At 38.2% G+C, this 15,282-nt stretch overlaps 1 protein-coding gene across 4 annotated transcripts in view; it reads left to right on the top strand.

Moving 5' to 3' along the window:
• The window catches only part of efemp1 (EGF-like fibulin extracellular matrix protein 1), a 29,487-nt gene extending 18,869 nt beyond the window's left edge, over positions 1 to 10,618 (top strand). For all 4 annotated transcript variants that reach the window (XM_078932011.1, XM_078932010.1, XM_020709569.3 and 1 more), the window contains 7 exons: positions 4,871 to 4,993; positions 5,130 to 5,249; positions 6,658 to 6,777; positions 6,868 to 6,987; positions 7,646 to 7,772; positions 7,850 to 8,042; positions 9,040 to 10,618. In XM_078932011.1, coding sequence (XP_078788137.1) covers positions 4,871 to 4,993; positions 5,130 to 5,249; positions 6,658 to 6,777; positions 6,868 to 6,987; positions 7,646 to 7,772; positions 7,850 to 8,042; positions 9,040 to 9,201 — 965 coding nt within the window. In that variant the 3' untranslated portion in view covers positions 9,202 to 10,618. The remainder of the gene's footprint in view (positions 1 to 4,870; positions 4,994 to 5,129; positions 5,250 to 6,657; positions 6,778 to 6,867; positions 6,988 to 7,645; positions 7,773 to 7,849; positions 8,043 to 9,039) is intronic.
• The last annotated feature ends 4,664 nt before the right edge of the window (positions 10,619 to 15,282 follow it).

Below are 15,282 nucleotides of genomic sequence, written 5' to 3'. Positions count from 1 at the left end.
GTCAGGAAAACGAAGATGTTAATGGATCCATTTGTCTGCAAGTTTATGCAAAAACAACAGAGAGCTTTTTCAAACGGCAGGTTTTTATCTGCTCCTGACCCATCATGATTTGAATAAAGACATATTTAGAAAAGCAATTTAAATCATAAATTATTTTATTTATGTCCAACATCATGAGAAAAATGCTACAAGAATGTGTTAAAAACACCAAAAGAAAGCCTTTTTCATTGGAGTGCGTCTTTAAACACACACAACCAAAATGTAACAGTTTATGGTGCATTACCCGAGTCCATAAAATATTAGCAGCTCTGCATTTAATAACTACCTCAAGCAGGACCTCTGATGCACACTTACACCCACACACGCACATAAGCTTGCATTCTTTGAACTGCCGCCATTACTGTTACTCCCTCTTCTCCCACAAGACATTTAGAATTAATCCCCCCCCCCAAAAAGCATAGACTTTTAACTCTGACATCATATAAGCAGACACGGTCGTAAATCTAATTTCAAATCTTAGGAAGCTTTTTTTTGTTGGTTAAAAAAAAAAAAGGAACCCCCACCTTTTTCCCTTATTCTTTTTTTCCCCATCTTTTGCTGGACAGCCTTATCTTCGCCTGTGATGTTTCAACAAGCTTGCACTTGAATGTTGAATAAATTCTGACTTAAGCAGAAACGCACTCCTCCTTACACGCAACACATCATTACTCCTGATGACTCGATTTACTTCAAGCTATTTCGTTTTTGGTGTGCGTAAACTGTGGGGTGCTGTAATGACTTATACATGGATGAATAGTTTTTTTTTAACCCCCCTCACAATCAAAATTCAGCTCTTTCACACAAACTTTGATGGGACTTTGTAGTGACAGCTTCCTGAAAGTAGCAGTCACCACAATTTATCCCAGTGAGTGATTATTTGGAGAGGACTCAGCACATATGCTTTTATTTAAGCTTTCCATGCTTCTTGTGGTACGAGGAGAGTGACTCTCACTTGTCTGCACACGCACCAACATGAAAATAACCCAATTAAAGGAATCACCTCATTTTAGTTTGACATTACGACTATGAAAATATATATTGCACTGGCTTCTGATTGTTAAATGATAAAACTATAACATTTGAGGGGTGTTATCCCTTCCCCACCAGTATTGTGGTACATAGTTTTGGAGATTTTTAGGTTTTTTGGGCTACAATTTACACAATTAAACTATTAATCCTAGTTTCCTGTCATATAAAATTAGTGTTGCAGATTTGTCATTTGTTTTGGTTTCCTTTTCCATGTGTGGTATATTTGTTTCCACATTATCTCACAGTCTAACAGTCTGGTTTCAAAAACATTTTTTTTGCCTTTATGGTTAGATTTAAAGTTCCAGATAATTGCTCTGGGTGAGTTCCAACAACTGGCAGGCTAGTAAGTCTGTCTTGTATGCTCATTTTAAAGAAAAAAGAACATTTAGTGAGGGCATATCTTGCCAAGATGATGATGACCACAAAACTGAAAAACTAGCTTCCCATTTTCTCTACACGCACCAATGGGCCATGTAACCACACCGGTTGTCCATCTCTTTTACAATCACTGGAACACCCCCGACCCGCCTCAAAGAAAAAGAGCACAAGTTTTATTCACTTCATGTAATCTGAGTAGGTCAAAGGTTTTCAAGCTGTCATGAACACACCTATTGGCCACTTTATTAGGTACACTTTGCTAGTATCGTCGGACCCCCGTTTTTCAACAGAGCTGCCTTAATCTTTCATGGCATAGATTCAACAAGACACTGGAAATATTCCTCAGAGAGTTTGGACTATATAGACATGATAGCATCACACCGTTGCTGCCGATTTGTTGGCTCCACATCCGTGATGCCAATCTCCTGTTCCACCACATCCCAAAGGGGCTCTGTTGGGTTGAGATCTGGTGACTGTTGAGACCATTTAAGTCCAGTGAACTCATTGTCATGTTCAAGAAACCTGTCTGAGATGATTCCAGCTTCATGACATGGCGCCTTATCTTGCTGGACGTAGCCATCAGAAGATGGGTACACTGTGGTCACAGAGGGATGGACATGGTCAGCAACAATACCCAGGTAGGATTTGGTGTCGTAGTCAAATTGTGCCAAGAAAATGTCCCCCACACCTTTAAACAATCACCACCAGCCTGAACCTTTGATACAAGACAGGCTGGATGTATGCTTTCATGTAGTTGATGCCAAATTCTGACCCTGTCCAAATGTCACCATCAGAAATCCAGACTCATCAGACTAGACAACATTTTTCCAATCTTCTATTGTCCAGTTTTGGTGATCCTGTGTGAGTTGTAGCCTCAGTTTCCTGTTCTTAGCTGACAAGACTGGCACCGGGTGTGGTCTTCTGCTGCTGCAGCACATCTGCCTCAAGGTTGGATGTGTTATGGGTTTAGAGATGCTTTTTTGCAGACCTTGGTTGTAACTAGTGGTTCTTTGAGTTCCTGTTGCCTTTCTATCAGCTTGAATCCATCTAACCAATCTCCTCTGCCTTCTGGCATCAACAAGACACACAGAACTTCTGCTCACTGGATATTTTCTTTTTTTCGGACCATTCTCTGTAAACCTTAGAGATGGTTGTGGGTGAAAAACCCAGCAGATCAGCAATTTCTGAAATACTCAGACCAACTCGCCAGCAACCATGCCACATTCAAAGTCGCTCCAATCACCTTTCTTCCCCATTCTGATGCTCGGTTTAAACTGCAGCAGATCGTCTTGACCATGTCTATATGCCTAAGCGCACTGAGTTACTGCCATGTGATTGGCTGATTAGAAATTTGTATTAGCGAGCAGTAGGACAGGTCTGCCTAATAAAGTGACCAGCGTGTGTAGAGTTCGCTGTCCACATGTTAGCATTTTTAGAAGCTGCCACCAAGTCGTAGCAACATGCTATCAGTCGAAGATGTGCATTTGTAAACAAATAAGCCAAACTATTCAGAATAATATAGGGCAACATCACAACATCAAGTGCTCAGTGGAGCTTTGTTGTTTAGCCTTTTACCAGGGGTTTTGATTTTACTGTCTTTCTGGCGAGACCTTACAAGATTTCATCAGTAATCACAGTTCTTAGACGGCTGTTGTCTGAAGTTGTTAGACAGCCAGAGGGCAAAGCATTTCCAGTCTAAGTGAATCACCACATACTTCGAGTAAGTAGGTACGTTTATGATTTACAGGGGCTCTTTATACTGACGCTTGCCTACTGCATGGGTGTTTTCAGTCATTCAAATATTGTTTTAGTATGGTCTATACAAGCTTAACTATGTTTTTTTTGTAATTTTGCTGGTAGATGGAGTTATAATTAAAGGAGAAAACAATATTTAAGTTCAAATTTACAATTTTACTTTGATGCTGCTTCAGCGACTTAGACATTGGGGAGCTGATAGCTTCCTGCTGTAATACATGTCTCTTTTTTCACAGTACTTGATTTTTACATTTAGAGTGCAGAGTCAGATGTCTTAAAGACACATCAAGACCTGTATTTCCAGAACAAAAATGCTTTGTTTTTGAAACTTTTCAAACTGGACAGCATGTCTTTGTATTCTTCGTTCATGGTAGATGCTGCTCTCTAAAAATGCATCTTCAGATAAGCTTTGTCATATTTTTCATCTTTTTCAGCCCTCATACACATTTAAGTCTCTTTTCCCTTCAGCAGCTCTTGAGATTGTGGAGGACTTGAAACTGGATTTTAGGAGACTTCAGGTAGACAAGGAAGGTTGTGAAACTTTCCAAAAGAGGTCATATTACGTGAATAAATGAAAAATATCGCTTTTAGTTTTTGTGTTCAACAGCAAGTTGGAGTCCAGCCTTCATTTTAAGAGTTTGATTTATCAGTGTGACATACTTGAATGAGTTTATAAGTGTTTGTGTATTTTTTGCATCTTACCCCCAAGAACCAAATATTATAATCATGTCATCTGCAGTTTTGCTTATATTCCTCTGATCATTGTTAAACTACACATGCCAAACAACAATGTGGTTAAAAAAAACTTTTTTTCCCCTCTGACTGTGTGTGTGGTAGGAAGATAAGTGTCTGTCATGTGATTACGCTGATGCCCAGTAGCTGTCTACATGTGATGGGTTGTATTGGACCACCCAAGAGGACTGCTGGGGGGCCTCAGAGATGATACTATAAACTATTGGCAAATGTATGTGTGTGAGTTATGGTGAGAAATATTATTTAAAGAAGCTCTGGCTTAAAACAAACCAGAATTGAGAACATATTTATGGGAACAGCATTCAACGTGCAGTTTTTTTTAAGGTTTGGTCTTGTGTCAGAGGTTTAACCAAAGGTTCCCAAACATTCATCACCTCATGAGGCCTCATGGACGCCTGCTTAATTTCTGATGTGCCGTTCAGTCAAGAGCTTGTTTTCCATTGCCTTCTTTGTTTTGTTTGAGCTTTGTGTACCCACAGCAATCGTCAATTATTCATATTATGCAATGTGATTGAGTGCAGTTTGATAGGAAGTGAATGAGTTTGGCTCTGTTTGTTTTTGTGCTGATAGTACTTTTTCTTTCTTGCACACACAAACCCATAAACGCACATCTATGTGCACATATTTGCTCTAAAGAGTAATACAAGAAATGATCTGTGTTTTCCCTTAGTTGCTGAATAAAAGCCTCCTTTCTTTAATCGCATGCTCTCTGAATGAACGCTTCTAAGTCTTTCACCTTGTGTGTGATGTGAGGGGGTCAGAGTCAAAGGTTTTCCTCTCAGTGGAAAGCCGCTCTACACATCACCAGGTGCACACAGTTCAAACACCTCGTTCTGCTTTGTTTGTCACATATACCTGCAAGAATTGAACACGTGTGTGGCTGCTTCTCAGCCCCTCTGTTGTGCGTTTATTACAGACATAGATGAATGTGCAACAGGCCGGCACACTTGTGGACCTGAACAGACATGCTACAACACCAGAGGGTCTTTCATGTGCCAGTGTCTTCCAGGCTATCTCAGGAACGGAGACCGCTGTGTTGGTGAGATGCAAAACTCACTCTGATCACAATTTTGGAGGAAGAAACAGATGTTTGAAGACTCAAAAAGTAAGGAGGTCCTCTATGATTTCTTTGCACAGTAAACCTTTTTTGTCATGTTTTTTATGACTCCCTGCAGATCGAGATGAGTGTACAATGGGCCACTACTGCATGCAGAGATGTGTGAATGTCCAGGGCTCTTACTACTGCGAATGCAAAGCAGGTTACAAGTTGGCCAACAACAACCACAGCTGTGTTGGTAAGTTACTAAAAAGCCTTGCGTGCTCTTTAACTCTCTCGGGCCACAATTCCATTCCAGTTGTTTTCCTATTTTTCTGGACGGAAACAGAGAACAGTTCCTCAAAGTCTCAGTTTCCATTGTCCTCTTTGCTCTCTACCATCATGCCTTCATTGTTGTTTCAGTAGCTGTTTTTTTTTAACACAGCAGCTGTGATATTTCAGCAAAATAGAGATTTGCCTGTTCAATGTTTTGCTGTTCTCTTTTAGTGCTGCATATAGACCAAAGAGAGATATGACAGTGCTGAATGGCTTAAACAGAGAGTTGAGATTCCTGAATCAGTTGTTTGACAGCTGCTCCATTGTGATTAATAGTGTTCTCACTTCAACTCTGTTACCAGCTGGCAAGACAGTCCTGCTATTCATCTCTGAGCCTGGGGAAGTTGGTACCATCACCTGCTTTTATCAGCCAAATTAAAAAAAAAGAAAATTCAGAAATTTTAAGGGAAATCTCTTGCATGTAAACAAACTCTGTAAAGATTAGGCAATTTTAAGAATTTTGCAATTGTGAAAAAGGTCTTTTGAAAGTAAAATGCAGGTGTTTCAAAAATTATCGTAGAAAAAAAACAACAAAATTAAAACAACTGTTTTACAAAATACCTTGAACAGGTAAAAATTAAACTACCATGGAAAAAAACTATTCAATCAGATCCCTTAATGTATATGTGATGAACCTGCTTGCTCCTAAGGCATATAAAAAAAAAGTTCAAAACCCACTAGACAGCATCAAAGATAACATGTTTTTGTGTATTTATTTCCATGGATTTAACCATGTCTGATTTATTAGTTTTTATCTGTACCTTTGGACCTCTGGTTTGTAAAAGAAGATTACAGCCAACCAGCAATAAAAATGTCCCTATTATATATATATATATATATATATATATATATATATATATATATATATATATATATATTACTTTAAACTTGTATACATAACTTATAATCTGGCTTTTAAAATAATTAAAGTCAAAGCAGAGCCTAATACTTTGCAAAACTGAATTGAATACTACATAAAAAAATATGCAGAAACTTTGTTTTTGTCAAGTATAAAAATAAAACTGTTTAACATTTGACATCCATTTTCATTAACTGTTTTCAGTTTAGCGTGATTTAGCCTGAAATCAGTTCACATTGATTTATACAGAACATCACATATTGATGTTAATATCAACGAAAAATACAGTTTCAAAATAAAGCCTGTCTTATTTTATTGAGACCGATTCTTTTAAACAATTATGCATAAAAACAAGATCCATCTGTATAAACAGAAACATTTCAACGTCTTGAAGATCAATCTGCTGAGCTCTGTTCTGCTAAAAATGATTTTTGTTGAATCCCCTTGTGTGAAACATCTGCTTCTGTTCCAGATGTGAATGAATGTGATCTGCAGGCCCCCTGTCAGCATCACTGTTACAACCTGATTGGCTCCTTTCTCTGCCAGTGTGACCACGGCTTTGAGCTGGCAGCAGACATGGTCTCCTGTGAAGGTGAAAACACAAAAGCATGCAAGGACAAAAGTTTTTTACATCTTTTTTCTAACATTATGACTTAAAAAAAATATGTTTTTGTATTTGCAGACATAGATGAATGCAGCTTATCGAGTTACATGTGTCAGTACCAGTGTGTTAACACACCTGGAAGTTACGCCTGTGAGTGCCCACAAGGATATCAGCTCCAGGGAAACAGACTATGTCAGGGTAATGCATTTTTTATTTTTACTCTATTTCGACACAAATTCCCAAGAAGCTTTATCAGTTTTCTTTGTTCTCTTGGTTTGGAAATCACTGTTGAATCTTGGTTACTTCTACTATTATATGTTCAATGTTCCAAACAGCACTGTCATAGAAATATTGCTGAAGTTGCACAACACAAACCTGCCCTACTGAGCAACCCCCATAAAATCATATGATGACTGGTTTTCAGTAGAGGATTTATTGGAAACGCCAGTACACTCAAGGGGAGAGCTGTTACTTTTTTCCTCTTCACCACCTCAGTCAGGTGCAAGCTTTACTGAGGGAGTCATGAATCCATCCCGCTGTGTCATCGATCATTCGGCATTGAAACCAAGCGGCTGTGCCAGAAATAGTCCTGTGGTTTGAGGCACATTTGATGATGTTTTCATGGAGCTGCAGGGAAAGAGCTGGATTCAGGCCTGAGTGAGGTTACATCAGGGGCTTCCCTAGCAGAGCAACAGTTTGTCCTCTTGGGTTTGTTCAACCAGTGGACATGAAGTTCTTTTCTGCAGGAACACATCCCAAATATGAAACAAAATGAGAAAAAGCAAGTTTTGAGACACTGTATAATCGTTTGTGACGATCTCCTCTTCACTTTTTACTACCTTTACTACCTTTCCAGACATTAATGAGTGTGAGACAGGAACCCATGATTGCCAAGCTGATGAAATGTGCTGGAATTACTATGGGGGCTTCCGGTGCTATCCCAGAAACCCATGCGAGTCACCTTACACACAGACATCTGAAAAGTAAGTAAACATAATTTCTGTCGTTTTACCTCCTCTGTGTTGTCTCAAAGGCAGGACTAACTGTTGTGTCTTTGCAGCCGCTGTATCTGTCGATCTCAGGCTGACTGTGAGGGTATCCCACCATCTATAGTCTACAAATACATGAGCATCCAGGCAGACCGATCTGTGCCAGCAGATATTTTCCAGATCCAAGCCACTAGCATATATGCCAACACGCACAACACCTTCAGGATTAAAGCAGGAAACGAGGCTGGAGAATTTTTTCTCCGGGTAAGTTGTTGGGAATTGTCACCACATTCATTTCAAACTTAGACTCTTTACTTCACTATTTTAAAGAAAAATCTTATTCCCAATCACTATGTTAGCTACTTTGGTATGATTTTTAACAAGTATTTTGTTAAAAAGAGAATCATGGTTCTATTCAAAATTAATCCTGTGTTTGAAATTCACCTTCGTTTAGTACATGTCAAGACTTTTACATGTTAAAAAGTTTGAATTTCAAAACACTTAACTGTTACTACGTTTACCCACAGTACATGTAACATCACACAAAGCAAATCTTCCTTTTGTCCTTTTTATGGATCAAATAAATCATGTTTTCATGACTAAATGAAAATTTATTATAACATTTTTTTAGGCTTCATATAAAATTAAATTACTTAAAGACCCATTCTGATAAAAATTGTGTTGTTTTTTTTTTACTGATGATGGACATATTTAAAGAAAATTACAATTAAAATTGTGTGTCTGAGTGTTCCTTTTTTAAATCCTTGCGAATCAGAAGCAGATGAAAAATATTGTTAAAGTTTGTAGCTGTGATGTAGAACCTACAACGGCAAGCCGCAAGTTCCCAGGTCTGCTCTATTCTAATTTATCCACTTGCAGACTAATAAATTCATGTACGTCTTTGTTTTCCACGTCTGAGTTGGCATCTGGCTCAAAACTGTACGGCTGGATGGCTCCAATATTGCTTGCCATTATTGTTGCACCAGTAATGTTATGTTGGGGTTGTAAGGGGCTGTAATCTAGCGGGAGAGAGTGGAGAAAAGGGATGATGGGAAGTGGAGACAGTCTTGCTCCACGCCAACGGTACCGCCAACAATTTAGAGGTGAATTTCTGATGAACTGCTGCCGCTCTGCAGAAACTATGTCCTAGAAAATTACACCGTTTTTGGGGGGCTAAAAATGGGATAATCATAATTAATAAATTGGCTGTTTTTTTTCTGTCATATAAAATAAAAATACTTTTACTAACCTTTTTCTGCAGCGTTCTGGTAATGCAAGCGCCATGCTTGTGCTGACCAAGCCTTTGTCCGGACCAAAAGAGTATGTCGTGGATCTGGAGATGGTCACCCACCACCTGACTATGAACTACCGTGCCAGCTCAGTTCTGCGACTCACCATCATAGTGGGACCTTACCCCTTTTAAGCAGAGCACACCGATCTGGTTTCGCTTCACACAGTAAATGTCTGTTTCAGCACAGTATACTTCACTCAGTACTTGCAAATCATTGGTTGCCTGACTTCTGTAGATACTCGTGCAGGCTTCAGTCACACCACACTTTGCTATAATGGGACAACAAGGCATTTTTGCCTGGTAAGCCCTTCATTTCTAATGATGGTCTTTTCAAATTTTATGTAAATGAAAAAAAAAAAAAAAATTTTTTTCAGATAAAAGGGCAAACAGCAATGAAATTTACTAGAAGTATCGAGTAGACCCAAAGTTTTCTGTACCAACACTTGTTTTTTGCTACACATCTGTGCATTAGCTGTAAATAAGAAGCAGTATATATTACTAACCCTTGGCATCATCAGCATTTTAATACGACTTATTTACTCTTTTTAAATCCCTGCTTCTGTTAATAATATTAAGGGCTGCTGCACCACAGTATTTGTACAAGTTGTATAGGTTTGCACACGTTTCTATTTCCAGTTTGGTCCAAAAACAGCTAAAAGTGTAAAGAGGTTGTAATTAACCTTTGAGGAGAGAGAAAGTTCACTTGTGTAACAACATGGACTACCCTCACAGGAGCATGTACATACCTAGGTTACAGATCTGTGTGTTTGTGTGTGGGTGTGTGTGTGTGTGTGTGTGTGTGTAATGTTAATGTATGTATACAAAAGGCTGCAAGAAAATGTGAGAGTGAAACACAGAGAGGGCAGAAGGGGAAAGAGTGAGAAGGAGCTCGGTTTGGTGCATATGGTTCAGTTGTTTAGGTCTTTCTGTGATGCCATCCCCAAAGTCACAGAGGCAATAACAAGAGATCTTTGAACTTAAGAACATGTACAGGAAATTACAGCTTTCATAACACACCTTGGCAAACAGGCCGCTCACTGGTGCCACACATTTTCTCCAGAGGAGCAGCTGGACCTTCTAATGTCGGTTCCAGTTAAGAAGCAACACTGGCACTAGGCAGGCTTGCATGAGGAAGATAATTGAAGTGTTTTGCCTTTTAGTAGGTTTATGTGTGACACGATGGATTATCAAAGTGGTAAAGTAATGCCACCAGACTTTTGGCAGACCTTGCAATGTTCCTTGAGAGGCAGTGCTTCTCCAAAATGTGTGTGTGCTCCAGCTCTTTGCTGAACAACTGAAAAGTAACCGAGCTTTGCCTGCAAATCTTTCCAATAAGTGTTGGCAACAGTGCTTTAGAGGTGAAGTATAAACATAAAAATGTTATCCTCGTCTAATTATTAATGCTGTCAAGACTGTTAACTTTCCTCAGTGAGAGGATATGCCTTAGTTTTTCTCCTCTATTTAAAATATATTTTACCTATGTACCCTGTATTGATTGTACTCTGAAAAGCAAAAGCTATATTGTCAAATAAAATCTGATTGAAAAACAGGCGTAGATTGTTGTGCTTTTTGTAACAACTGATCTGAAGTATCACAGCTTGCATCAACACAAACAAGATGAGTCAACCTTTCAGGGTTGCATGAAATCCTTTACAGCTCTTCCCATGCTTCGGTGAACCGTGAAGATGATTTCATCTGAAATTACCAATGATAAATGCAGCAAGCATGATGCAATGGTTATCATATCTATCCTACTTAAAGACGCCCAGTTGGGATAATGTTGCAGGCAGCGTGTGCTAAGGGATGCCTGCGCACGCACAAGCACACACACTCGCATCCTGTTTAGATCTTCGTTGGGATGGGAGGGACTTTAGAGCAAGTTGTTACTCAATCATCCTGAGCTTTTGTCAGTGCAGCGTTGCGATGTGTAAAATGATACATCATGTGTCATATTTTCCCAAACCCCATCTTTAGCTGTGGGCTGTGTTTTTTGTTGTCCACGCATGATTCAGCCCCAGAGGAGAACAGTATTAACCCGCTGTTTCTGTGAGTCACACATGCTGATCCCCTTTAAAAAAAATAGCATACATTTCAGATTCATACAGATGAATGTGTCAGTCAGTCCTTGCCTGTAGTTGGACATCTCATTAATCATTGTTAAATACACTGAGTGGATTAGAGCTTGAGCTTGTGGCTGAGATTGCTGCCAATCTAAAATCCTACATTTCAGATTTGTAGGATCTTGTTTAAATATCTTACTCCATAACTTTGTATAGGTGTGGGGAATCTTTTTCTTTAACTTTATGTATTCCATAATTCAAAGCAGTCATTGGCTTTGTCTTTTTAATAATTTATAAAAAGTTAGTTTCAGTTTCAAACTTTTTTTTTTCCAAAAAAGTGAATCCCTATTTCCTCACAATAACTATTTTTTTCATTAGGTGCCCTGACATTTTCCAACAAATTTTTACAAAAAAACTGTCTCTTAACTAACATGGACTTGTAATTATAATAAATGGATGTTTTTAGAACGCTTCCTTCCAGTGTTTATGTCCGTTTTTTTATTTCACAAAAGTTACAATTTGACAGAAAAACCCAAATAAAGAACACATAAAAACTAAGCTTTTACCTGCAAACCCCTGACCTGTCTTGGTTTGGTCATTTTAGATAGTGTTGCATCTCACGCTTTACAGTCAGAATCAAAGAAAATGTCTTGATAATCATAAATCACATCAAAATATGCTACATTCTGTGACACTTCAACTTTTTTCTTTACAGTGCTGATGGAATAAAACAGCACTACTAATTCACTTTCCACACAAAAAACTACATCCACAGCAATTTTTTTAGCAATTTCATTTATTATGGGATATAGATTGTAGCAATTATGATACTTTGGGTGATTTGATAGGTTTTTGCTCAAAACATTGTTGGTTTTTAGATGCAAAAATATTTCCAAGGAAAAAAAAGCACCTTAATTACCCAGTGTCTCAAATTAGATCCCCATATTTTTAACATGGAGGAACAGTGTTATTGATAATTAATTATCAACATATTTTGTATTATTTTAACACAGCAAGTAGTCAATTAAAGAAACAAATAACAATAAATAAGTTAATCTTTCCATAAAGTTTAGAAAAGTAGAAAAACATTTCTCGACAAACGTTTTTTGAGGTTTTTAGGCAAGACATAATTTTTAAATGACCGGGATAATCCCTTCTACTGCCCCTAGTGGCATGATAATGCACTACAGGGCAGGAAACATGGACCATATATACAGGTGGTTTTTATGGTAAGTTTGGAACATACTGATGAGATAGGGGTCTCAGAAATATGTGTTTCAAAAGAGATAAAAACTAACCCTAATGCTTCTCAATGGAGTTTACTGTTTAGATTAGTAACAGACAGAGAAATTTAAAATTGCAGCTTGTTCAGCATCATATTTATCATCATTTCTAGTCTGTGCAAAGTCATGAAGACTTGAGGATTCAGAGTTTAACATTTACTAAGTGTTCTTTTTACAACATATAGATTTTAATTTAATTTCAATTTAATCTATTTTTATTTCTAACTATTTTAGTACATTTGTTTTTTTGTCTGATGTGTTTTACTGAACAAATGCTGCTGGTAACACTTCAGCTTCCCCTTTTTGGAATAAATACAGATTTTCTTATCTTTTCTTATCCTCCACGCTGCCAGTCCATCACCACAGAGACAATTCTAACAATCATGCATGAAACTAGAGCTACTTTGAAAGATGTAGATTTGGAATTATCATCAGAAAATTTTGTGAGCATGACGTTGGATTGCAGGAAGAAGCCAGATTATCAGATTATAAACTATGAATGCTCCATGAATGACCTCAAGAACCCACTAAAAAGTGCAGGCATGTAAAACAAAGTTGTGGATGTGTGGATGCCAAGCACAAGGACATAAACACCTGTTACTGGAACACAACCTCTGATGTTATTGAAATCAGCTTTCAGCCATACTGAAAAAACCTCCTGGAGCTGCATACCTGTATGATTATATTCTCTAATTACAGTTTGGAGTTGTAACTGTAAGATGACTAAATGAGACGGGCCCTCTGGGTGTTGTGAGGGTAATTATATCCTGACAATTAATGGCTCCAGTTCTTGAAGAGGAGTTTGTTAAATGATGATCCTCCTGACCGCTTTTAGATCACCGGGGAAGCCTTTGACATGATTAGAAAGGAAAAGACGACCCACAAAGATGATAATTATACAGTCAAAAAGAAAGTGTCAATGGCATTTTCTCTCATCAGAAATGATCAAAGGAGGTAGTAGAATTATACAGTAGGAGATATTTGGTAAGAAGTGGTAATGTTGTGAGGCTTGAAGCTTTATCGAGACTTCAGCTTTTTGATCAAGGGGGTTGCTGATGTATTGCTGCAGTATCGAGTAGAGAAACATAAAGGCGAAGCCACTAGTTGCTGGCAGAGCATGTAAATAGTGAAAATTACATTTTTGCCAGGTTATAGTTAAAAAACACAAATTTTTGTAAAAAAGAAAGAAAAAAACGTTTTTCTTAAAAGTCTTCTTAGAGGACAGCAGTGTAATCAATCTCAGGATTATGACATCAGAATTAAATTGTGATTTTTTTTTAACTGAATGGAAAATTTGGACTAAATGAGTTCTTTTAGATTTTAAAATCTAATCACTTCAACTTCTTACTCATCTGATCTCAAAGGAATCCTGGAAGCTGCCAAAGCTCAGCATCATGGGTGGTTTGTGTGACTTCATTTTGGCTGATGGTCATAATTTGGTATAATTAACATGAACGAATCCATTATTTTGTTTGTCAAGGATTGAAGTTCTGATGTCTAACCAGGACCTGGAAAAACTAGTTATGCGTTCATTTTTAGTCCACTTGACACCTGTCACTGTGTTTTTTACAGGACTACCAAAAAAGAGCAGGAAATTTCTACTTATTTAGAACTCTGCTACAATCAGTTTAATTTTAAACCCAGGTTTAAGACACCTGTTCTCAGCTGCATGCATAAGATTGGTTTTTATTCAGAGGTTTACATCCGCTCTATTAACTTAAGCTCACTTTAAATTCAAGCTATTTTTCAACTTTTTTAAAGTGTCTATTTTGATGATAATTCCTATAATATTTATTTCAAATGCTTATTTAAATGTTTTATTTAAAGCTCTTGGAATTGCCGTTGTACACGAAATGTGCCACAAATAAACTTAGCTTACTAAAGTGTCGTCTTTTTCTGGCTCCTTGCAGGAGGACAACCCATCATCATCATCATCTCATGAAACTCAGATGATCTGAAACTAAACTGTGAAAACGACAGAAGGATCATCAGATCACTCGTAAGGTTACAAAACTTAGCCGGAGGAAAATGGCCAATGAGGGCAAAATGAATGCACATATGTGCAAAAACATGCCGTCACAGATGCCACGCTTTTGAGCTGTGTGCTTAGAAGAAAGATGCGTATCTAATGTTCAGTCTTACAGATTGTTTTTATTTTGTTTTTGCCAGATGACAGAGTCGTTTTTTGCCTTGTTCAGGTTTAATTGAGAAAAGAACTGGTTTTAACTGTGAAAATTGTGCTTGTTCCACCCGGAGAGCCAGCTAAAGTGTTGGTTTGAAGCTGTGATGCAACAGTAAACCCTTCAAAGGAGAAATCCTCAAAGAAAGGTCATTGTTAAAGGAGCTTCCTCACAAACATCCTGCCTTTTACACTGTGATTCATCACAGTTTAGATCAGATAATGATTTTACTGGGCCGTCCTAGAGTCAGATATCTTCTCATATCAAGAATTTCTCTTAAGACCGGATGAAGAAAATCAACAGAAACAGACTTTGCTGCTTTGTGCATCTGATCCTGTTTGACGTCTGGTTCGGATTTTCAAGTCTTTTCACGTTTCCATTCTTCATCCTCTCTGTGTACAGCTTTAGTGAGCACAAGAAAATCACAATGTGGATGGGGGTGCAAATACCTGCAGGTGACAGGAGGCTGAGGGTGGGCATGGACTTTTGACGTGCCAGTCAAGGATAGATTTCCTCAGGTTGAGATGTGCACACCAGGATGGTGTGTCTCCCCTGGAAAGACTCTTCTAATGAACAGCAGGCCGGCTCTCTGCCTGATCAAATTCCACCTCAGCCTCATATCTATCTTGCCTTCCAAAAATATTCAGCATACCAGTGGGTTTTATTGACTTGTCGGAGCAGACAGCGGTG

This window comes from Oryzias latipes, chromosome 15, assembly GCF_053564925.1.
Source record: "Oryzias latipes strain Hd-rR chromosome 15, Olatipes_Hd-rR_3.1".
NCBI lineage: Eukaryota > Metazoa > Chordata > Actinopteri > Beloniformes > Adrianichthyidae > Oryzias > Oryzias latipes.
Note: the sequence above shows the minus strand (reverse complement) of the source record. Positions and strands in the feature narration are given on the sequence as shown.